The sequence below is a fragment of the Mesoplodon densirostris genome, chromosome 14, assembly GCF_025265405.1.
Source record: "Mesoplodon densirostris isolate mMesDen1 chromosome 14, mMesDen1 primary haplotype, whole genome shotgun sequence".
In the NCBI taxonomy this organism is placed as follows: domain Eukaryota; kingdom Metazoa; phylum Chordata; class Mammalia; order Artiodactyla; family Ziphiidae; genus Mesoplodon; species Mesoplodon densirostris.
The window spans coordinates 18,793,934-18,818,204 of record NC_082674.1 but is presented as its reverse complement, the minus strand read 5'-3'; the positions used below and the strand labels follow the sequence as shown (position 1 = coordinate 18,818,204).

Sequence of the window (24,271 nt, the reverse complement as noted above, 5' to 3'; positions counted from 1 at the left end):
TTAGCTTCTCTTTTTTCCACTGTTTGATGTAGAAGTGCTGATGATGTGCCAACTGCAAACCAGAAGTAAAAGGAAATTCCCTTTTGACAGTATTTTGATTTCATGTGTGTAGGTAAATTCGGGATACTCTTAGGCTTTAATGAAAATAATCTTTGCAGTTATATAGATTTTGACAGGCATTGTACATTTACTAGTCTCTAAAGAGTCTTTACCTAGTTTAATATGTATTTAAAATTTTAAATTTTGCATTGGCTGGGATTTAAGTAGAAGATTATGTGAATCATAGTCTATTGATTTTTTTAAACTTTACCATACTCCTTCATCTGTGAGATGAAACAGATCCAGATAACTATAATGATGTTACTTAAAATAAGTACATCCTTTTAAATACACTTCTACACTTGATCTGCCTGTTGTAATCTGTATCCTGTATGTATTAAATGAGTGAATCAAGCTTCTTTTTCTAGTAAATGTTTTAAAAAGTGTTCTTGTAGTGTTAAAAGTTTGACCTTTAATTGTAAGATAATTTTTACAGTTTAATTCAGGTGTAAGTTTCTGATACCATAGATTTCCCACATCTTATCCACTCAAATCTTTTATGTAAATTAATCTTGATCATGTCTTTCATGTAAAAAGGCTTAAAATTTTTTTGAGGGGAGAGAGTTTTGCTTCCATTTAGGTACCTTAGAGTTTGATATTCCTTTAAAAAAATATTAAGTACATTTTGAATAAAAAGCTTAAGAAATAATGAATACTAATAAAATTTACTTTTTTTTTTGGCAGGAGAATAATGTTTAGCAGTTCAAACAATTTAAAAAGTTTTTTGAATTAAACTTTCATCAAGGGATGTGATTAAGTGCTACACTGTTAGAATTAGACTCTTTTAGTGTTTCAGATGACCTGAAAAGAAAATGCCATTTGACCTATCAGATTCAACAAAATTGAATTTTAGGGAAACTTGTAGTTAAAGATATTTTAGATTTTGAGATAGTATAAATACAAAAATCAGGATTTATTTGAAGGCTTGTATTAATTTTTATGTCATGAACCTGAGAATCCTAATTCCTTTATTTTGGTACTCTGAAGTCTTCAGAGTATCTAAGGTAAAATGACTTTCACAAAAATAATTTGTTAAAATACAATTCATTGGAGGAAAATTGAATATAGATGAGAATTAGTATTAGCTATGAAAAATAATGAATCCTAAAGAACTTTATTAACAACCACTATATTCTTTTTTTAAAAACAAGTTACTTACTTACTTACTTCTTTCTTTCTTTAATTTATTTACGGCTGCGTTGGGTCTTCGTCACTGTGTGCGGGGCTTTCTCTAGTTGCAGCGAGTGGGGGCTACTTTTCATTGCGGTGTGTGGGCTTCTCATTGCGGTGGCTTCTCTTGTTGCGGAGCATGGGTTCTAGGTGCACGGGCTTCACTAGTTGTGGCACGCAGGCTCAGTAGTTGTGGCTCACGGGCTTAGTTGCTTCACGGCAGGTGGGTTCTTCCTGGACCAGGGCTCAAACTCTTGTCCCTTGCATCAGCAGGCGGATTCTTAACCACTGTGCTACAAGGGAAGTCCCGAAAATTTTGTTTTGTGGTCAGATGATGAGGGAGTAGTGAGATGAGGCAGAAATGTAATCACCACTGCTGAGGCTCATTAGAATGAAGGCTGGTAGTGGTTAAAGTCTTTCCAAATGATTGATTTTGCTGAATTGAGGTTTAAAATTCTCATAAATCATGGAATGCCTTGGGTTTATGTGGGAAAGGGAGAGTAAGTAATGATTTTTGAGTCTGATATTGCATTTGTAGTATGCTTCACATAATTAAAGATGTGGAAACTTTTAATGTAATAATTATCTAATGCAGAGTGATACTGTCTCCATTTAAAAAATTTAGGATACAGAGATATAGGGAAATATCCCCCACCCACACCCTCCTTTTTTTTTAATATCTTTATTGGAGTATAATTGCTTTACAATGGTGTGTTAGTTTCTGCTTTATAACAAAGTGAATCAGCTATACATATACATATATCCCCATGTCTCCTCCCTCTTGTGTCTCCCTCCCTCCCACCCTCCCTATCCCACCCCTCTAGGTGGTCACAAAGCACCAAGCTGATCTCTTTGTGCTATGCGGCTGCTTCCCACTAGCTATCGATTTTACATTTGGTAGTGTATATATGTCCGTGCCACTCTCTCAGTTTGTCCCAGCTTACCGTTCCCCTTCCCCCAGTCCTCAAGTCCATTCTCTAGTAGGTCTGCGCCTTTATTTCCGTCCTGCCCTTAGGTTCTTCATGACCTTTTTTTTTTTTTTTTTTTTAGATTCCATATGTATGTGTTAGCATACGGTATTTGTTTTTCTCTTTCTGACTTACTTCACTCTATATGACAGACTGTAGGTCCATCCACCTCACTACAAATAACTCAGTTTCATTTCTTTTTATGGCTGAGTAATATTCCATTGTATATATGTGCCACATCTTCTTTATCCATTCATCTGTCGATGGACACTTAGGTTGCTTCCATGTCCTGGCTACTGTAAATAGAGCTGCAATGAACATTGTGGTACATGGCTCTTTATGAATTATGGTTTTCTCAGGGTATGCCCAGTAGTGGGCTTGCTGGGTCATATGGTAGTTCTATTTTTAGTTTTTTAAGGAACCTCCATACTGTTCTCCATAGTGGCTGTATCAATTTACATTCCCACCAACAGTGCAAGAGGGCTTCCTTTTCTCCACACCCTCTCCAGCATTTATTGTTTGTAGATTTTTTGTTGATGGCCATTCTGACTGGTGTGAGGTGATACCTCATTGTAGTTTTGATTTGCATTTCTCTAATGATTAATGATGTTGAGCATTCTTTCATGTGTTTGTTGGCAAACTGTATACCTTCTTTGGAGAAATGTCCATTTAGGTCTTCTGCCTATTTTTGGATTGGGTTGTTTGCTTTTTTTGATATTGAGTTGCATGAGCTGCTTGTATATTTTGGAGATTAATCCTTTGTCTGTTGATTCGTTTGCAAATATTTTCTCCCATTCTGAGAGTTGTCTTTTGGTCTTGTTTATGGTTTCCTTTGCTGTGCAAAAGCTTTGAAGTTTCATTAGGTCCCATTTGTTTATTTTTGTTTTTATTTCCATTTCTCTCGGAGGTGGGTCCAAAAGGATCTTGCTGTGATTTATGTCACAGAGTGTTCTGCCTATGTTTTCCTCTAAGAGTTTTATAGTGTCTGGCCTTACATTTAGGCCTTTAATCCATTTTGAGTTTATTTTTGTCACAGCCCCTTTTAAAAATAAAGGAGACTACATAATCATAAAGGATTTATTAGAGTATTAATTTAAGCAGTGAACCCACCTGGTTACATTTTAAGTGATTAGTTTTTGGCAACATTGATTTAAGAGACTTTTTAGGCACCTTTATTATTGTATAGGCAGACCAACCCTTAAAATCCCAATATTCTCTATTTTTATACCCAAGTATTTCATATTCTACCTCCTTTTTCTCCTTTTTATAAAGAGAAATGATAATTGTAAAATGATGACAATAAACTATAATTGGTAATTGGATTGATTGAAGAACAAGTTTTTTTTTCTCCCCCCACCTTAAAATAGATCTTTCATTAGCAATGAAATAAAAGCCAATTAAGCACTGTCTTCTTTTTTTTTTTTTTTTTTTTTTGTGGTACGCGGGCCTCTCACTGTTGTGGCCTCTCCCGTTGCGGAGCACAGGCTCCGGACGCGCAGGTTCAGTGGCCATGGCTCACGGACCCAGCCGCTCCGCGGCATGTGGGATCTTCCCAGACCAGGGTACGAACTCTTTAGAATAATTTAAGTGTGTAAAATTCCAACCATTTGGTCTTACATACAGCTAAAATTCATATGGAGCCAAGACTTGTGAATTAAGTGATTAAACTGAGTTAATGTTATATTGGGTCCAAAGCCAAACTATGTTTATTATTTTTCTATGTGGTTTTAAGTGGATTTTAAGAGTGATTCTAGGGAATTCCACATATATAATCTTCTAAGGAATGACCTGTTAACACATCAATTCTATTACTTTATAGTCAAACTCATATACCAGGAGGATTGTGTATTTGTACATAAAGGTGCTAAAAATGAAATACTTTCTAAGAGGTAGTATATTAGAACAAGATGGTTATGTTGTTTTTATGGGGAAAGGAGGGATGGAGTTTTTTATTTTGTGTTTTTGATAGTCTGAAGGCACAGAATAGTTTTTGTTCATACCTTTAGTCATCCTGTCTGTGACCTTTATTAGACAGGGGCATTTATAATTAATATTTATAACATTTAACATTTATAATTTTACATGAAGAATGCTGGAGTTACCAAAAATGTTAGAATATTTTAGTTAAAAAATGTTGTGCAAACCACATAGATAAGCAGATGACAGTCATATGTACTGTTTTTTGAATGTCCTCTCTCCCCCCCTTTTTTAATCTTTGAAAATGATAATTGTTGGATATTTCAAAAAATACACTAGTAAGTTTAAATTGATAGCTCTTTTACTATGTAACAATTTAGTTTTTGGTTTTGAATTTCTAATTATAGTAAGGTGTACTGTGACTTTTTTCATAAGTCTTCATGTTTTAATGACCCTTTAAGTATCTTTCTAGTGACTTAACATTTCTGTTCCTCCACCAAAAGGGAGAGTTGTACAATAGATTTTGAGAAATTAGCTAAATTTTCATTTATTAGTTTAGAATGTGTAATATAATACTTTGAGGAAATTATTAAGTTGTGTTGGTGTTCAGATACTTTTTTTGTCTTACAGTTCATCATTTGAATAACTTTGTCATTGTTTGAATTTTATGTTGTCAACAAAAACCAATAGTAAATGTCTGTGACCATTGTTACTTATGGCGTCAGTTAACTTTATGATACATATTAAGCTTAAGCCTTTTCATTGGATTTTAATTTATAGAGTTGAAGACAGTAAGTTCAGTTTGTAATCTGTTATTAAAACTTTTCTTGAAGTAATGAAATGACTTAGCTAGTATATTTTATTAATTGGTATATTATCAGTCTTAGGGTAAAAAAATGTCTTTACTCTTAAAAAAGTAATATTACATTACTGACATTTTAAAGCTTAAAATGATTCCACCAGTATTTGCATTTCTTGCTTCTTTAAATGAATGTTGATGTGTTTGCATATTAAATATAATTGTGTTCTAGGTTAACTTCTCAGCCTGGTGCTACATTACCAAACGGACATAGTAGCTTATGTGAGTATTCTGTTATGAAACTGGTTAGTATTGAAATTCTTATAATGTTGTTAAGAGTATTAAAGTGGGGTAAAATAGCGTAGTTTACTAGTATGCTAAGTATACTGTTGGAAGTGACTGGATTTCAGTCATGGTAAATATGTAATTGTTAAACACTGAGAAATCAGTACAACTGAAATAGTTTAAATTATTATGGCAGATTGTAAACAGTTATAGAAATTTTAGATTTTGGATATTAAAGCCATTTAAGAGGTTATAGTAAGCTTTTTATAGTCTTTTAAAAGTAATTTTTGATTTTTTTCTTTCTTTTTATACTCTATTCTTTGAAATGGAAATTTCTCTCTTCTTGTAGCCCTTCGAAGCCATCCCCTTCGAGGTGAAAAGAAGGGAGATGGGGACCTTTCTTGTATAAATGGTGACATGGAAGTCAGAAAAAGTTGTCGTTCCAGGAAAAACAGATTTGAAAGCGTGAACCAGAGTTTGTTATTTGATCAACTAGTAAATAGGTATGAATGCTTTTGCAGTCAGCAGTTTCATGTAACTGTTGGTTTTTTTAAGCCAGTTATGTTTTCAAAAGTAACTTAAGCACTGACTTAGCAATCAATACAATTATTTAAAAACTTAATTTGAATTAACCACAGTTAGCAATGATTGTCAGTTTCTGGTTACTTTATTAGATTTAATACAATTTATGTGATAGCTCATTTTTCTCATACTTTTTAAAGCTCTTGTGCATAGATAATATAAAAAGTAATTTTATTTTGACCTCACTGCTATAGTCCTTTAATGTTTGCTCATTTAACATTTATGTTTTTCACAATTTTCAAGCAGCATTAAGTTTTATTATTGATATATAGTAGGCATAGTTTTACTTAGTTGAGATTCTGAATTGAAAGTCTTTTGAGACTGCCCATGTTGGATGTAGCCTAGCTGACTGCTCAGTGTCTACATGCAATGAAACTTTATTCTTCTCAGCTAATAAATCATCCTCCTTAATCACTGCAATAGCCTGGAGAAGTGAGGTCAGTGTAATTGCTATTTGAAATGAGAAGAAATTATATTCTATAGTGGTAGTGTCAAAATTAGTTATTATTCGTTAAGTACTTAGATCAGTATCTGGGGTATGTGTGTGTTTAAAACATAAAATGTGCCAATGTTACCGTATATTTTGTGGATGTCAGTGTCCTCTAATTTCTAAAAGTATCTATTCAGTTAACCTTATATTAGCTTTAAACTTTTTACAAATTCTTTTTTCTATACAATTTTTAACACCATCTTCAAATAAAAATATTTGAATTATTTTTTTTTCAGTGCCTTAGGTCTGTTAGTCAGTTACTTGTAGTAGCATTATGAATTTAAATATTTGGAGACTTATAAGCAAAGGTCTTATATTTGTAAGTTTTATTATATTAAGGTAGAAGATGTTCTGATTCCATCTTTTTTTTTGGCTGTGCTGCATGGCTTGTGGGATCTTAGTTCCCCATCCAGGGATCGAACCTGGGCCCCAGCAGTGAAAGTGCTGAGTCATACCCACTGGACCACCAGAGAATTCCCTGTTTCCATCTGTTTTTGAGGCATTATCTTCTGGTGGATGCCGGTTCAGAAACAGATATTAATTGGGATGTTAGGTACAGTTACATATCAGAGATGATTTAATTATGTGTTGACGAAGAGCTGTTTTACATGTATGACAGTGTTTGATTCCACGGTTGTCTAAACCCTAGTTTTATTATATAATTGTAGTACTGCTGAAGCTGTACTACAGGAAATGGACAACATAAACATTAGAAGGAATCGTCGATCAGGAGAAGTAGAACGGCTTCGAATGTGGACAGATACAGAGTTTGTGAGTATATTAACTTTAACAACCTTTGCACATATTTTTTATTTGGACTGAGGAATTGAGAGAGAGAGAGAGAGCAGCATTTGGATTTTCTTGAATTAACAGAATTGTTCCTTCTTTGTTTCCAGTTTAATCTGGGATTTTATTGTTTTCTTTCTTCTTTTATCCTTACCCTGCTTGCCACAACCTTCCCCAAAAGACCCTCTATACTTCTGCAGAGGGTCATCTTAAAATCCACCTCTGATTCTGTCACTTTTCTCATTGGAACCTTTAATGGTCTTTTTTTTTTTTTTTCTTTTGCGGTACGCGGGCCCCTCACTGTTGTGGCCTCTCCCATTGTGGAGCACAGGCTCCGGACGCGCAGGCTCAGCGGCCATGGCTCACGGGCCCAGCCGCTCCGCGGCATGTGGGATCTTCCCGGACCAGGGCACGAACCCATGTCCCCTGCATCAGCAGGCGGACTCTCAACCACTGCGCCACCAGGGAAGCCCTCTTTTTTTTTTTTCGGCACTGTGCGGCACGTGGGATCTTAGTTCCCCGACCAGGGATTGAACCCGTGCCCTCTGCATTGGGAGGGCAGAGTCCTAACCACTGGACCAACAGGGAAGTCCCTTTAATGGTTTTTTAATGTGTACTGAATTAATTAAAAACACCTTGACCTTCATCATCTCGTTTCAACTTTATCTTCTCACATACCATTGCCCAAATATAAACAAATCATTCTTATTCTCCTATCTTTTACTCCTGTTAGTACTTCTGGTTAAGGACTGATGCAATTCTACCTTTGTTTCAAGGCTCATTTCAGATGCTTCCTCCTCTCCTCCCCCAAACACCGCTGGCGGGGCGGATTAATCTTTTTGAATTCTAGACTCTTCTGTACCTTTTGCTTGTGGGATCTCAGTTCCCTGACCAGGGATTGAACCCTGGGCACAGCAGTGAAAGCCCAGAATCCTAACCAGTAGGCCACCAGGGAATGCCCATGTACCTTTCTTTATGGCATTAAATTTGTTCTACTTTATTTTATTTTGTTATTATTACTTTTTATAAATTTTATTTATTTATTTATTTTCAGCTGTGTTGAGTCTTTGTTGGGCGTGGGCTTCTCATTGTGGTGGCTTCTCTTGTTGCAGAGCATGGGCTCTAGGCATGCGGGCTTCAGTAGTTGTGGCACGTGGGCTCAGCAGTCGTGGCTCGCGGGATCTGGAGCGCAGGCTCAGTAGTTGTGGTGCACAGGCTTGGTTGCTCCGTGGCATGTGGGATCTTTCTGGACCAGGGCTCGAACCCGTGTCTCCTGCATTGGCAGGCGGATTCTTAACCACTGCGCCACCAGGGAAACCCTCTACTTTCTTTTATAGTTACCTGTGACCTGACTTGTTTTATCCTACTAGGCTGTAATTTGCTTAAGGGAGAAAGTATGTCCATGGCATTGTAGTTTTACATTTTCAAATATTTTATAAGTTTTATTTGTTTTTCCTCTTGTTTCTTACATGTATTGAATTCAGTAAGGTCCATTTTCATGAATCTTTGCCTTGCAAATAGGTCCTCAGTAAATTTTATTGAATGGTCATGTCCCATTGGGTTAATGATATTTATAGCTGGGAATAAAATTCATGTTAATATTTGACAGATTTCTCTCTTTAAAAGGAAAACATGGATATGTATTCAAGAGTAAAAAGGCGAAGAAAGTCACTGAGAAGAAATAGTTATGGGATACAAAATCATCATGAAGTCTCTACTGAGGGTGAAGAAGAAGGTTTGTAAAAGCACCTTCTGAAATAAATACTACAAAGTTCAGGTGGGAGGGAAGAAAATATGTACAAGTAATATATGTGTAATGTTGCTGGATGGGTGATTTTTGGCTTTAGAGGTCTATGTTACATAATTTCGAATAATTTTTATTCCATTGGCATTTCTGAGTATTCATTTTCTTCATTTGGAAAAATGCCTTTGCTGTACACTATGCATTGTTATGTAATATATCTTATTAGTAGCTATTGGTAGTCCTTAAGTGACCTAATCTGGTGCAGCATTTGCCACGGGCTGATTTGCTTGTTAGGTGAGGCCTCTTTTGTATTTAGGTACGTTCTAACTGGAAGTCTCTGTCCATAGCCACCTTCTATCCATAGCCTCTAAATCTCGGATTATTTAGGTCTCAAATTTAGTTATGGACAGAGGAGTAGTAAATGGTACAGTTAAGAGAAAGAGAGACAGCCAGTACTAGTGGAGGGAGTTGTACTGCTTTTTTCTGAGGCCGGTCTGGGTTTTGAATTGACGAATCCTGACTGGATTTGTCGGGCTGGAGCTGGGAACAGATGAAAGCACGTTTGCCCCAAGGATTATAAATTGATGACCAGGGCGTCCATAGGATTTAATTCTGTAGGTGTTAACCTTCTTTATTAAAATGGATTTTCAGAAGATTTGGTGTACTGTAAATGCAACGTAGTTGTATTTCACCAGGGAATCTTATTAGTTCTACTATTTGTGTAGCTTAGATGGAGAAGAGTGGGTTTATTTCTCAAATTCTGTAATTAATATATTATTAGCAAGTTTTGAAGAGGTGATATTTCTAATGAAGGTATTTTATTGAGCAGATATTATTGTTACAGCTAGAACCTCTATATTGCTTCCTTTGGAGAAAATCAGTATAGGTGAGACAGATTTATAATGTGATTTTTGCCTTATCTTTAACTGAACATCTTTGTAGATTTCCCAGAGTAGATTTGCCATGTATAGAATTTCTTCCCATAATAAATAATGCAAGGTTTTTTTTTTCAAAAAGTATTTTTTTTGAAGGTTTAAGGAAACTTATTTGGGTGCAAGTGATTTATAGTGTTATTCAGTTAAGTAATACTGTATTTGCTGATTTTCTCTATAACTTAATAATAAACATTTAAAAAAACTTAGAGGGGCTTCCCTGGTGGCACAGTGGTTGAGAGTCCGCCTGCCGATGCAGGGGACACGGGTTCGTGCCCCGGTCTGGGAAGATCCCACGTGCCGCGGAGCGGCTGGGCCCGTGAGCCATGGCCACTGAGCCTGTGCTCCGGAGCCTGTGCTCCGCAAGGGGAGAGGCCACAACAGTGAGAGGCCCGCATACCGCAAAAAAAAAAACTTAGAGTAAGATTTCAGATGTCATGAGTAAATTGTAAAGTCCTTTGTATTTTTAGTTTCTTATTTCACTGAGCAAGGCTGACAGTTTTAACATTTTTCCAATGTCTTAATATGATTGTATTATAGTGACAATTCCTGTGGTTAAAAAGTCATAAAGTACATTGCATTTGAGGACCATAAGCTTGTAAAGTTTCACCCAGACTTTTATTTTAAACTATAAATAGATGTCACATTATAGCTATAGCCAAAGTGCTTTTTTTTTTTTTTTTAATTTATTTTTTTGGGCCACGCCGGGCAGCATGGAATCTTAGTTCCCCCACCAGGGATTGAACCTGTGCCCCCTGCACTGGAAGCACAGAGTCTTAACCACTAGACTGCCAGGGAAGTCCCCCAAACCACATTTTTTTTTTTTTTTTTTTTTGCGGTACGCGGGCCTCTCCCATTGCGGAGCACAGGCTCCGGACGCACAGGCTCAGGGGCCATGGCTCACGGGCCTAGCCGCTCCGCGGCATGTGGGATCTTCCCGGACTGGGGCATGAACCCGTGTCCCTTGCATCAGCAGGCGGACTCTCAACCACTGCGCCACTAGGGAAGCCCCCAAACCACATTTTAAAAATAAACTTTTAGAATTTATTTACATTATAATTTACTATTTATTTATTTATTTTAAAATTTATTTTTGGCTGCGTTGCGTCTTCGTTGCTGCGCGCGGGCTTTCTGTAGTTGTGGTGAGCGGGGGCTACTCTTTGTTGTGGTGCATAGGCTTCTGATTGTGGTGGCTTCTCCTGTTGTGGAGCACGGGCTCTAGGCATGCTGGCTTCAGTAGTTGTGGCTCGCGGGCTCTAGAGCGCAGGCTCAGTAGTTGTGGTGCACGGGCTCAGTTGCTCCACGGTGTGTGGGATCTTGCCGGACCAGAGATCGAACCTGCGTCCCTGCCCTGGCAGGTGGATTCTTAACCACTGCACCACCAGGGAAGTCCCGTAATTTATTTTTTAAATGTATAGCTAGGTGAATTATCATAAAGTGATCACTCATGTCAAGGCATAAACTATTACCAATACCCCAGAAATCTGCTTTATGCTCTCTCCCAATCCCTGCCTGAATTTTTCTACCAAAATGACTAATCTGAGTTTACCTGTTGTCAACAGGCCTAACAAACCATTATACTGCCAACAAAAATTGCTCTTGCTGTAAGATTAGTAATTATCTTTTAAGCATTTTTTTGAACTATCAAGTAGTATGTGAATATTGACCTTATTCAGTGGTTAATTGGGCATTGAATGAAGTGTGTTGTAATAAAGTTTTGAATCATATTCTATTATTGCTTTGTATGACCAAAAAGGTAATACAAAAAAATTGAAAGGTCATAGGTAAATCAGGAGCTCAAATATGATCATATTTATGTATTTAACAGAGAACTAATATTTTTAAGAAAGGCATTTTCTTTTACATCTGTCTTTTTAAAAAAATAATTAATTAATTTAATTTGGGCTGCGTTGGGTCTTCGTTGCTGCACGCGGGCTTTCTATAGTTGTGGTGAGCAGGGGCTACTCTTCATTGTGGTGCACGGGCTTCTCATTGAGGTGGCTTCTCTTATTGTGGAGCATGGGCTCTGGGCTCTAGGCCTGCAGGCTTCAGTAGTTGTGGTGCGAGGGCTCAGTAGTTGTGGCTTGCAGGCTCTAGAGTGCAGGCTCAGTAGTTGTGGCACAGGGGCTTAGTTGCTCTGCGGCATGCAGGATCTCTTCCCGGACCAGGGATTGAACCCGTGTCCCCTCCATTGGCAGGTGGATTCTTAACCACTGTGCCACCAGGGAAGTCCCCATCAGGGTTCATTTTTCATTGTACTGATTTATGCTGTGTCATACAATGTTGAAACTTCTAAAGCTCACTTGTGCAGAAAGAATAAAATTAAAATATAAATATTCAGTTCTAGAGTGGACCAATCTTTGTGGATTAAAACAGTATTTTGTGTGTGTGTGTGTGAAACTAGAATCTCAAGAGGAAGATGGAGATATTGAGGTTGAAGAGGCAGAAGGAGAAGAAAACGATAGGCCATATAATCTGAGACAAAGAAAAACAGTGGAGCGATACCAAGCACCTCCAATAGGTAAGAGACTCTAACTTATTTCCTTTTTGTAGTAGAGTAGCTTATTCTACTCCACCCCTTAAAAAAATCAGTGTCGCTGAATTTAAAAGAATGAAATCTCTTATAGCAGTTCTTTAGGGCAAGTTTCTCTGTGTTCCAAGTGGTTAAGTATTGATAATTTAGCTAAAGTCAGAAAAGGGCAACTTGTCCAGTAACCTATGTTTGTGTTTTGTTTTTGGTTTTTTTTTTTGAGAAGGAAAAAGTTTTATCTTAATGCTCTTAAATCTAATGACAGGTAATCAGTTCCACAGGTACTGTTTTATTGACTTTCTTCCCAGCTGTTAGGAAATTCCATCACTATTGATTTCCTCCAATTCTTAAAAAATTGAAATAAAATTCACATATCATGAAATTCACCATTTTTGCTGGGTTTTGCTGATTTTTAATCTGTACAATTTATTGCTTTTTAGTATATTCACAAGGGTGTGCAGTCATCATCACTATCTAATTCCAGGACATTTTATTACTCTTACACTTCCATCCCCACAGCCCTTAGCAATCACTAATGTATTGATACGTTCTGTCTTGATAGCTTTGCCTATATGTGACCTTTTGTGTCTAGCTTCTTTCACTTAGCATAATGTTTTCAAGGAAGAACCTGGATCATTTTATTCAAACTCTTAAGGCCCTGAAGCAGTGATTGATTCTCTGGAATTATTAGAGTTACCTCACAAGAAGCTTGCCCAAGTATGTAGACATTTCTCTACTCCAGTTAGAAATCACTGTCAAAGATAGCCCTGTTAATAATGGGGGAGGTATGTTGGGACAGAAAAAAGATTGTGAGCCATTTTTCTAGTTTTTTTTTTTTAAGCGTTATTAAAGAGGTATAATTTATATGTAGTTCACTGCTATTGCATATATAATATTTCATGTGTACAGTTTGGCAAGTTTGAACTATCTGAGGGATATACCTATGAAACTGTCACCGCACTTAAGGTAATGAACACGTTCATCAACTCTCCCAAATTTCGTTCTGCCTGTTTATAATCTACTCCTAACTTTCTTTTGCCTCCCCACTCCTAACCCTCAGGCAGTGACAGATCTCATCTGCTTTCTGTCACCATAGATTAGTTTACATTTTCTTTAATTTTATATACAGTATATACTCTTTTTTTGGTCTGACTTCTTTCACTCAGTATAATAATTGTAAGACTCATCCATGTCGTCGACTATAACAGTAGTGTTTTTCTTTTTATTGCTGAGTAGCATTCCATTGTATGGGTATATCACAATTTGTTTATCCATTCATTTGTTGATGGACATTTGGATTGTTGACATTTCTAGTGTCTGGCTATTATAAATAAAGTTGTTATGAACCTATGTTTGCAAGTCTTTGTTTGGACATATATTTTCATTTTTCTTATAAACACCTAGGAGTGGAATGGCTGCGTTTTATGATTATGTGTATGTTTAAGTTTCTAAGAAAGTACCAAACTCTTTTCCAAGGTGATTATACTGCTTACATTCTCACTAAGAGTGCATGAGAGTTTCAGTTGCTCCATATTCTTGCCAACATTTGGTGTGGTCATTTTTTCAAGTTAATTTTAATACATATTTATTGTAGTTTTAATTTACATTTCCCTAATTACTAATGATGTTGAGCATATTTTTATGTGCTGATTTGCCAACATTATCTCTGGTGAAGTATTCAAATTTCTTGCCCATTTTTTCAATTCAGCTGTTTGTTTTTTTATTAGTGAAGTTTTGAGAGTTCCTTATGTACTTCAGATATCAGTCCTTGTGATTTGTAAATAGTTTCTCAGTCTGTAGCTTTTTAAAAAAATTCTCTTAATAGTGTCTTTCAAAGAGAAGAATTTGTAATTTTGATGAATTTCAGTTTATGAAAAAATTTAATTTTTTTTTTTTTTTTTTTTTTTTTTTTTTGCGGTACGCGGGCCTCCCACTGCTGTGGCCTCTCCCGTTGTGGAGCACAGGCTCCGGACGCGCAGGCTCAGCGGCCATGGCCCACGGGCCCAGCCACTCCGCGGCATGTGGGATCCTCCCGGTCCGCGGCACGAACCCGCGTCCCCTGCATCGGCAGGCGGACTCTCAACCACTGCACCACCAGGGAAGCCCGAAAAAATTTAATTTTTATAAATTTATTTACTTATTTATTTTTGGCTGCTTTGGGTCTTCGTTGCTGTGCACAGGCTTTCTCTAGTTAGCTGCGGAGAGTGGGGGCTACTCTTCATTGCAGTGCGTGGGCTTCTCATTGCGGTGGCTTCTCTTGTTGCGGAGCACGGGCTCTAGGCACCTGGGCTTCAGTAGTTGTGGCACATGGGCTCAGTAGTTGTGGCTCTCGGGCTCTAGAGTGAAGGCTCAGTAGTTGTGGCACACAAGCTTATTTGCTCCAAGCCATGTGGGATCTTCCCAGACCAGGGATTGAACCCCTGTTCCCTGCAGTGGCAGGTGGGTTCTTAACCACTGTGCCACCAGGGAAGTCGCTTTCAAAAATTTTTTAATGGGATGTGCTTTGGTGATGTGTCCAAGAAATCTTTGTTTAACCCAAAGTCACAAAGATTTAGCTTAACATTCTTTTTTAGAATGTTTATTTGAAACTTACAGTATTTATCACAAAGTTTTAATTTTTGTTGTGCTTCTTCTAGGCAGCATTTAGAACTTGAAGACATATGACTGGCTTCTGTTCAGAAAGTTAACAGAACTAATTTCTTCTTCTTTAATACATCAGTTTATCAATTTATTATCAGTTATTTCTATGTTGTCTTTTTCTTTTCTTTTTTTCTTTCAGTACCAGCTCATCAAAAAAAGAGGGAAAATACGCTCTTTGATATTCACAGATCTCCAGCAAGAAGGAGTCATATCAGGTATGTTTTGTTAGTTTTTGAAAGGAGGAAATATTTCCATCTATCATTTAGATACCTCCTTTAAGTAATACATAGTATAATGCCTTCCAGTTAGAATATAGGTATTGATGGTGTTAATGACAATGGCAATGAAGAAGTAAATAGCATCTTTCTTTAGTGACTAATAGTTTTTACCCTATATGTGACTGTTATCTTCCTGTTTCAGTTTGCCCAAAGCGGTTTTTGTTTTAACAATTATGTTCCCTAAAGCTGTACAGCTCTCTGGTCTCTTAGCAGAGCTGAATCTGAGAGACTCACATTGCTTTCATTGGGTGCATTGATTCAATTAGTTTTTGCTACTTTTAGTTTCCTTTTGCCCTTTCTTTTAGGTATATATACAAAGGAGGCTTTTTGATTTTGAAATATTATTTTGTCTATTATGTTTTCTGAAAAGGTAATATATTCCCCATGGCTCAAAAATAAAATTAAAAAATAAACATGAAAAGCTTTTTTCTAGCCTCAGTAGCCTCTCACTATCCCATAGAAACATTTTTATTGGTTTGTATATCCTTAAAGAATATGTTCATATATATGTATGTATATATGTGCTAATACATATATTGATTGTTATCCCATCTTTTTACACAAAACATACTGTGCACATTGTCCACACCTTGTATTTTTCACTTGATTTATTTTAACTGTCTTTTCATTTTAGTGAAATTTCACATTTATGTTTATAGTTGTATAACATTACTATGTATAATATAGATATACTGTAATTTTTAAATTAGTTTTTTATTGAGAGTCAGGTTGCTTTCAGTCTTTTGCTATTATAAAATACAATATAATGAATACCCTTGCATAATCATCATTTTACATGTGTGCAACTATATTTGTAGGATAATTTCATAGAAGTGGAATCTCTGAGTTAAAGGGAATATGAAATTGTAATTTTTTTTTTTTTTTTTTTTTTTTTGCGGTTCGTGGGCCTCTCACTGTTGTGGCCTCTCCCGTTGCGGAGCACAGGCTCCAGACGCGCAGGCTCAGTGGCCATGGCTCACGGGCCTAGCCGCTCCGCAGCATGTGGGATCTTCCCGGACCAGGGCACGAACCCATATCCTCTGCATTGGCAGGCGGACTCTCAACCACTGCGCCAACAGGGAAGCCCTGAAATTGTAATTTTGATGACCTTCAATGGTATTGAATCAGTTTGCAGTCCACCCAGCAATGTATCAAAGTGCCAATTTTTCCATATTTCTGCCAGCAAAACATGTTTTCAAACTTTTGGATTTTTGCCAGTCTGAGAATTGAAAATGAAATCTTGGTTTATTTTTATATCTCTTATGAGAGTAATTTTTCATATGTTTAAAAGACATTTACTTTTTTTCTGAAATGTCTCTTTGTAAAGTTTGCCTATTTTTTAATAAGTTCTTGCTCTCTTTTTTTGTTTAATAACTATTGCTAATTTTACAAAAATATATGACCATGTGAAGGTTCTTGCTTTTTTATCTATTTTTAATAGTTCTTTCTTTATATAGCAGAGAGATCAGTCGTTTGTCACAAATTGCCAGTCTTTTTCCTCAGGTCAGAGTTTGTCTTTTAACTTTGCCTTTGGTTGTCTTTACCAGAAAAAAAATTTTTTTTTATGTCATCAAATTTATTAGCCTACTAAGGCTTTTAGATTTTGAATCATAGTTAGAAAAGCCTTCCCAAATCCAGAGTTTTAAGGAAGTTCACCTTTGTTTATTTTTATTTTATTTTTTTTTCCATTTAGTATACTGATTTTTTTTTAATTTAATTTTTATAGGAATATAGTTGATTTACAGTGTTGTGTTAGTTTCAGGTGTACAGCAAAGTGAATCAGTTATGCATATACAACCTTTGTTTATTTTTAATGTTTCATTTTTTACTCTTTAATTTTGATCCATTTGAATTTTATCCTTGTGTGAGATTTGTAGTATAGATCCAACTTTTTTCCCAGGTGGAAAATGGGTTGTCCCAACCTCATTTATTCAATAAGTCTATAATTTCTCCATTGATACCAGTTGCCACATTTATTATCAAATTATATATAATGTATAAATATTATATTACATAAAATATGCCCCTGTCCTTTTTTTACCCCCATTATTCCATTCTTCATTCTTATATTTATTCTCAGGTGGTTATTTCTATATGTGAGAACAGTTAATTTCTGTATATTAATTTTGTACCCCACTTCTTTATTGGGAATGCCTCTAGCATGTCCCCATTAAGATTGATGATTAAGAAATATATTTTGTGGTAATGGTATTATATCTTTGAGGGTTGGTGGTTGTTAATAATCTTGCCATTGGGACTAATAGGATTTTTTGGGTTTTTTGGTTGTTTTTTATTGGCCACACTGCGCTGCTTGTGGGATTTTATTATAGTTCCCAACCAGATTTGAACCCAGGCCCCCTGCAGTGAAAGTGCGGAGTCCTAGCCACTGGACCGCCAGGGAATTCCTAGGTTTTGTGTTCCAATTAAGGATTTTGTACCTCAACCAGCTTTTGGGCCATTTTTACTTCAGTGTTGAATCTTAGCTTCTGATGATCTTTTTTCTGTACTTAATTTTTCCTATCAAAGTAATACATAGACTTGGTTCAAATAGCTAGTAGACTAGGTTTAATAAAAGTAATATTCCCCAACCCACTTTTCCTCACCTTCAATCTTATTGTCATTTAGCAATCAATTTAAACATTTCTGCTTTTGGTTATTTTGATAGCTATTTCCATATACTATATAAATGACATTCTATTTCTTGTCTTTTGATTTCTTCCTCAGCCTTATACAGTTGTAACACTAACCTCAGTTTTCTTTGGTCACAGAAAATTTGAATCATTATACTTGAATCTCCATTTTTGTTTCATTAACTATAAACAGTATCTTTTGACTCCTCACTTTTAAGATTAGGACCTTAATATCCACTCTCTCCACTTCACTCCTTCTACATTTTTATATTGCCAAGACCGATAACATTTATAGTTTGTTCTGGGACAGTTATTAAGCCTCACTTGATTTATTTCTAGGTTAATTCTAAGAGTTGAAAACCAATGAATAGTTTTTACATTTCTATGAGTAATGACAGTGTTTTTCATCATAGAGCTATATAGAGTGCTAGAGTTAAATATCCTCTGTGGATTTTATTACTATCTCTGGCCACTTAATGGAATTAAGTTTATTCTTTCATTCAACAAGTGTATGTTGTATATCTTCGGTACGCACCAAATATCATTCAAGGCATTGGATATTCAGAAGTTAAAAATGTAAAAATTCCTGTTCTCTTGGAGCTTACATTCTACCAGAGGGAGATAAACTAATGGATACATAAACATATTGTGTCAAATGGTGACAAATGCTTGGAAAAAGATAGTGGGGTGAAGGGGAACATAGAGTTCAAAGGGATAGGAATGGGGGCGATTGTATCACCTTCTGCACAGCCTACATGTTCCTTCAGGGACAGGAATGTGTGGGGCTTCTTGAAGTGATTCATGTAAATGGAGAAAAAGGACCCAATGAGATCTCCTGATAGTCTCAGTAAAGGTGATGATTTCAAGAGTTCTCTTTAAAAAAAAAAAAAATATATATATATATATATATATATATATATATATTTTATATATATATATATTTATTTATTTATTTAGCTGTGCTGGGTCTTAATTGAGGCATGTGGGATCTTTAGTTGCAGCATGCAGGATTGTAGTTCTGGCATGTAGGATCTAGTTCCCTGACCAGAATTCTGGCCCTCTGCATTGGGAATTCGGAGTCTTAACCAGTGGACCACCAGGGAAGTCCCAATAATTCTCCTTTTTAACATTCAAGTAGTCTCAAGTTTTCCAAGCTTCTGAACATACCAAAGCATTCATATTTTTTTTTTGTCAGATGACATCTCTCCTAATGTCATCTTTCTGTTCCACTTTGGGGGGATACTGTTTTAGACCTGCAGCAAAGTGACTGCTGTAGGACTTAAGATTGCTTTCATGGTTTGGATCCACCACTTACTAGATCTGATGTCTTTCTCCTTTTTGCTTTACTGTTTCATTTTGCAGGAACATAATCTCAACTAAATTACTCGGAAAGAATGTGTGGAAGTCAACTTTGCATCTTTGAAAATGTCTTTTATTTTCATAATTCCCAGTAGTTTTGTGAGTTAAGAGAATTGTAGATCCAAATAGGTTTCCTCTAAACCCTTAAAGTTCTTGCTTCACCGTACTCCATGACATTGTTGCTGTTGAGAATTCAGTCTGGTTTAATATCTTGTTTCTTTGTAGATGCACATAAATAAATATATATATATATATATATATATGTATATATTTTTTTGTTTGTTTGTTCTTTTTTTTTTTTTTTTTTTTTTTTGCGGTACATGGGCCTCTCACTGTTGTGGCCTCTCCTGTTGCGGAGCACAGGCTCCGGACGCGCAGGCTCAGCGGCCATGGCTCACGGGCCCAGCCGCTCCGCGGCATGTGGGATCTTCCCGGACCAGGGCACGAACCCGTTTCCCCTGCATCGGCAGGCGGACTCTCAACCACTGCGCCACCAGGGAAGCCCTGTTTGTTCATTTTTTTGAGCCTCTTGCTCTAGGCCCTATTGGTTTGGATATTTTTTTTTTTCAACTCTGGGATATTTTCTTGTATTATTATTATTATTTTTTTTTTTTGCGGTACGTGGGCCTCTCACTGTTGTGGCCTCTTCCGTTGCGGAGCACAGGCTCCGGATGTGCAGGCTCAGTGGCCATGGCTCATGGGCCCAGCCGCTCTGTGGCATGTGGGATCCTCCCGGATCAGGGCATGAACCCGTGTCCCCTGCATTGGCAGGCGGACTCCCAACCACTGCGCCACCAGGGAAGCCCCCTCTTGTATTATTTTTTGTTACGTTTCTTCTCTTCATTTTTTCCCCTCATCTGCTTAATAACTACTGTTATGTTAGTCCAACATTGGACATTGGTCCTCTGTGGCACTTGCCTTTTCTCTCATTTTTCTTTGTCTTTTTTGCGCTCCCCTTTTTTTTTCCTGAGAGATTTTATTCTTGTTATCTTCCATCCTTGCACTTTTATTTAGGCAAATATTTTTAAAAGTTTTTGGATAGCTTTCTTGTTCTCTGATTTTTCATAGCATTCTGTTTTTATTTCATATTATCTTGAGTCTCTTCCATGATATTTTTGGTAAACATTTGTGAAAACACATAATAAAAAACATAATTAGCTCGCAAATAGTTACATATCCAAAGGACAGTTTCTTATCTAGTAAAAACTATGCTCTAGCCACAAAGGACTGGAATAGCATCACTGATGTCTCACTTAGCTTATTATTATTTTTTTTTTTGCGGTACGCAGTCCTCTCAATGTTGTGGCCTCTTCCGTTGCGGCGCACAGGCTCCAGACGCTCAGGCTCAGTGGCCATGGCTCATGGGCCCAGCCGCTCCGCGGCATGTGGGATCGTCCTGGACCAGGGCACGAACCCGTGTCCCCTGCATTGGCAGGCAGACTCTCAACCACTGCGCCACCAGGGAAGCCCTCACTTAGCTTTTTTTTAAAAAAAGCTTTATTAAGATCCACATCATATAATTCAGCTTTTTTTTTTTTGGTATATTCACAGATAACTGTGGAACTGTTGCCATAGACAATTTTAAATACTGTTTCATCTGCTTAGCAAGAAACCTGTTCTCTTTAACTCTAACCTTCCTACCACTACTTCTACATTCTAAGTCCTAAGCAACCACTAATCTACTTTCTTTCCTCATAGGTTTGCCTTTTCTGGGCATTTTGTAAAAATGAGAATATAATATGTGGTCTTTGTGACTGGCTTCTTTCAGTTTACATGTTTTCTAGGTTCATACATGTTGAAGCATTTATCAGTATTTCCTTCCTTTTTATTGTCAAATAATGTTCCAAGGTAGGAATTTGTCACATTTTGTCCATCTACTCATTGGTTGATGGACATTTGAGTTGTTTCCAGCTTTTTGGCTTTTATGAATAATGGTGCCATAAAAATTCATGTACAAGTTTTTATGTGAATATATGTTTTTTTTTTTTTTTTTTTTTGGCCACGCTGCATGGCTTGTGGGATCTGAGTTCCCCAACCAGGGATCGAACCTGCCTGCATCCTTGGCAGTGAATACATGGAGTCTTAACCACTCTACTGCCAGGGAATTCCCGGATATATTTTTGTATTTCTCTTGACTATATACCTCAGGGTAGAATTATCGGGTCATGTGATTACTTTATGCTTAATCATTTAAGAACTGCTTGAATGTTTTCCAAAGTGACTATACCATTTTACATTCTCTCCAGCAGTGTATAGGACTTCCAGTTTTTCACATCCTTCCCAGCGCTTAATATTGTCTGACTCTTTGATTCTAGCTGTCCTAACGAGTATGAAATGTATCTCATTGTGGTTTTTGAATAGCACTTCCCTGATTACTGATGATATGAGGCATCTTTTCATGTGCTTATTAGCCATTTTAAAATTTTCCTTTGAGAACTGTCTCTTTGTGTCTAGTGCCTGTGTAAAAACTGTGTTGTCTTTTTTTTTTTTTTTTTTGCGATACGTGGGCCTCTCACTGTCGTGGCCTCTCCTGCTGCGGAGCACAGGCTCCAGACGCGCAGGCTCAGCAGCCATGGCTCACGGGCCCAGCCGCTCCGTGGCATGTGGGACCCTCCCAGACTGGGGCACAAACCCGTGTCCCCTGCATCGGCAGGCGGACCCCCAACCACTGCGCCACCAGGGAAGCCCTGTGTTGTCTTTTTATCATTGACTTGTAAGAGCTCTATATATTCTAGATTCAAATTCCTTATCAGATATATGATTTGCAAATATTGTATCCTATGAGTTGTTACTTTCTTGATGGTGTTCTTTGAAGCACAAAAGACTTTAATTTGGATGAGGTTCAGTTTATCTTTTTTGTTGTTGTTCGTGTTTTTCATGTCATATCTAAGAATCCATTGCCATATCTGCCGTCATGAAGATTTACTTCTGTGTTTTTTCCTAAGAGTTTATAGTTTTAGCTCTGTGTTTAGGCCTTTGATCCATTTTGACTTACTTTTGTATATGGTGTGGTCCCTTCCCTTTTAAGGTCCAGTCAGTTTTTTGTGGTATTGTTATACATGTTACGTTTATACATTTTACAAACCTAGCAATACATTATTAAAGTTATTTATATAATTCTCTGTTATTTAAAAAAGTTGAGAGAAGAAAGTCAATCAAGTGCATGCTTATAGCTTTTGGATAGTAACCTTTTGTTATTCTGGTTCTCTTCATTTGTTTTTGTGCATTTGAGTTATCATCTGGAATCATTTCTTTAGCCCAATACTTACACTGTTGCTTCTGCCTACCTCATTTCTGCTATTTTCAGATATATTACATTTTTATATATTAGGCTCACCACACACACACACACACACACACACACACACGGACACACACACACAGGGTAAATAAGAAACTTGGAAACAGGCATTTTCCCGATGGAGAGAAAGAAGTAGGAGAGAGGTTATATATCAAAATTGCGAAGATTGAGTAGGTAGTTATTTCAGCAGTCTTCCTGAAGTTTTGGGAGACATGAAAAACTGATGCAGGATGAAATGAAGGGACTTCTATTAATCAGGAGAAGGAATATTAGACAGGTTAAAGATCTTAATGAGAGTTGGGGAAAATCTGGGTTTGCTATTATGGTTGGTGGGAATTGCAGTAAAATAGGGATGCACATGCTGTGGACCATCCTTGAAAGCCAGTTTGAGTTTGAAGTAAATTAATTTACAATGATTCCATTTTGTATGATTACCATAGGTATCATAGAGATGTCATCAAGTATATTAATAATGAAGCATTTATTAAGTGTTACTTTTCCTCAAGGATGATTTTAGCTTGATACATTATCTACTTATTCCATAGTAGTTCTGATTGTAAACTATTTCTTTGCTTATTTCATCAAAAATACTTTATACATTTTATAAGAAATTCAAACAGGATATAAGTCTTAAGTGGAAAGCAGAAACCCTTGTCTCTCTGTAAACCAATATATTATTTTCTTTAGTGTCTGGACTGTTTTCTGATTATTTGGGAAAGGGAAAATAAGAAGAGAAAAAGATAAACTTTCTTTTCTAATAAGAGTTTGATGTTATTTATCAATCAGTGATAGACAGTCCCTAAATTTGGATGCAAATTCAATTTGTTGCTTGATGCCTTTATGAACTACCCTATTTAAAACATTATAGCCTCCCTCTCCTCCTCCTCCTGTTTTTCTTTTTTATCTGTAGAACTTACCATATTTTTACTTCATCAGATGTAAATTGCATGAGTCTAGGGATCTTAATAAATATTTGCCAGATGAATGAGTGACCGTGTATATTTTCTACTGAGCTAGTAGTAGCTATGATGCTCAGAATGTGTTTTTAAAAGCCCTTTGCTGCTGTAATGATTTTAAGGATTTTACTCTCTTTAAATAGGAGAAAGAAGCATGCCATTCATAGTAGTGACACAACTTCTTCTGATGAAGAACGCTTTGAAAGAAGGAAATCAAAGAGCATGGCAAGAGCAAGAAATAGGTTAGTAAAGTTTTAATTGTTATTTCCACGATAGAAAAAAGGAATAACAGTTTAAACTTTTTGAATATGATTCTTACCTGTACTAGCATTTTGCTAACAGTGATACTTAACACATATTTTAGTCTAGAGTAATACCCTGACTTGGTATTTACTTAGTAATTTTTAGAGTAGAAATCTAACCTTGGGAAACTTCCCATAAATTACTTGCTTTGTAAGTACTCAATAAAATAGTGTGTGGGAAGGTAAAAAAAGAGCCAGGGGAAGAGGCCAACCTCTTGGACAGTCTCTTTTTCAGTACCTCTCCTCTAATCCAAATCCACTTAATGAGGTTGATTTTAGATGCTTATAATGATTATAGCACTCAAGAGTAAGATTTGGTTTTTAATAGAATTATTTCAGGAGCCCTTGGGTTTTGTTGGAAAACCTGTTTTAGCTTTGGTTTAATGAGTGCTTCTGGTGATCTTTGCTTAACTAGAGTAAATGACTCATTGCTACATGGCTCACTAAAATCTTGAGAGTTTTCAGTGCGGGAGAGAATCAGTATTTTGTCTAGTAAGTTATTA

The 24,271-nt window shown here is 36.6% G+C and overlaps 1 protein-coding gene across 2 annotated transcripts in view; it reads left to right on the top strand.

Annotated features, from left to right (window-relative positions):
- ATAD2B (ATPase family AAA domain containing 2B) overlaps positions 1–24,271 on the top strand; it is a 150,955-nt gene that overhangs the window by 22,756 nt on the left and 103,928 nt on the right. For both annotated transcript variants that reach the window (XM_060117295.1, XM_060117294.1), the window contains exons 3-9: positions 5,186–5,235; positions 5,588–5,741; positions 6,979–7,081; positions 8,723–8,831; positions 12,177–12,293; positions 15,082–15,157; positions 23,610–23,708. In XM_060117295.1, coding sequence (XP_059973278.1) covers positions 5,186–5,235; positions 5,588–5,741; positions 6,979–7,081; positions 8,723–8,831; positions 12,177–12,293; positions 15,082–15,157; positions 23,610–23,708 — 708 coding nt within the window. The remainder of the gene's footprint in view (positions 1–5,185; positions 5,236–5,587; positions 5,742–6,978; positions 7,082–8,722; positions 8,832–12,176; positions 12,294–15,081; positions 15,158–23,609; positions 23,709–24,271) is intronic.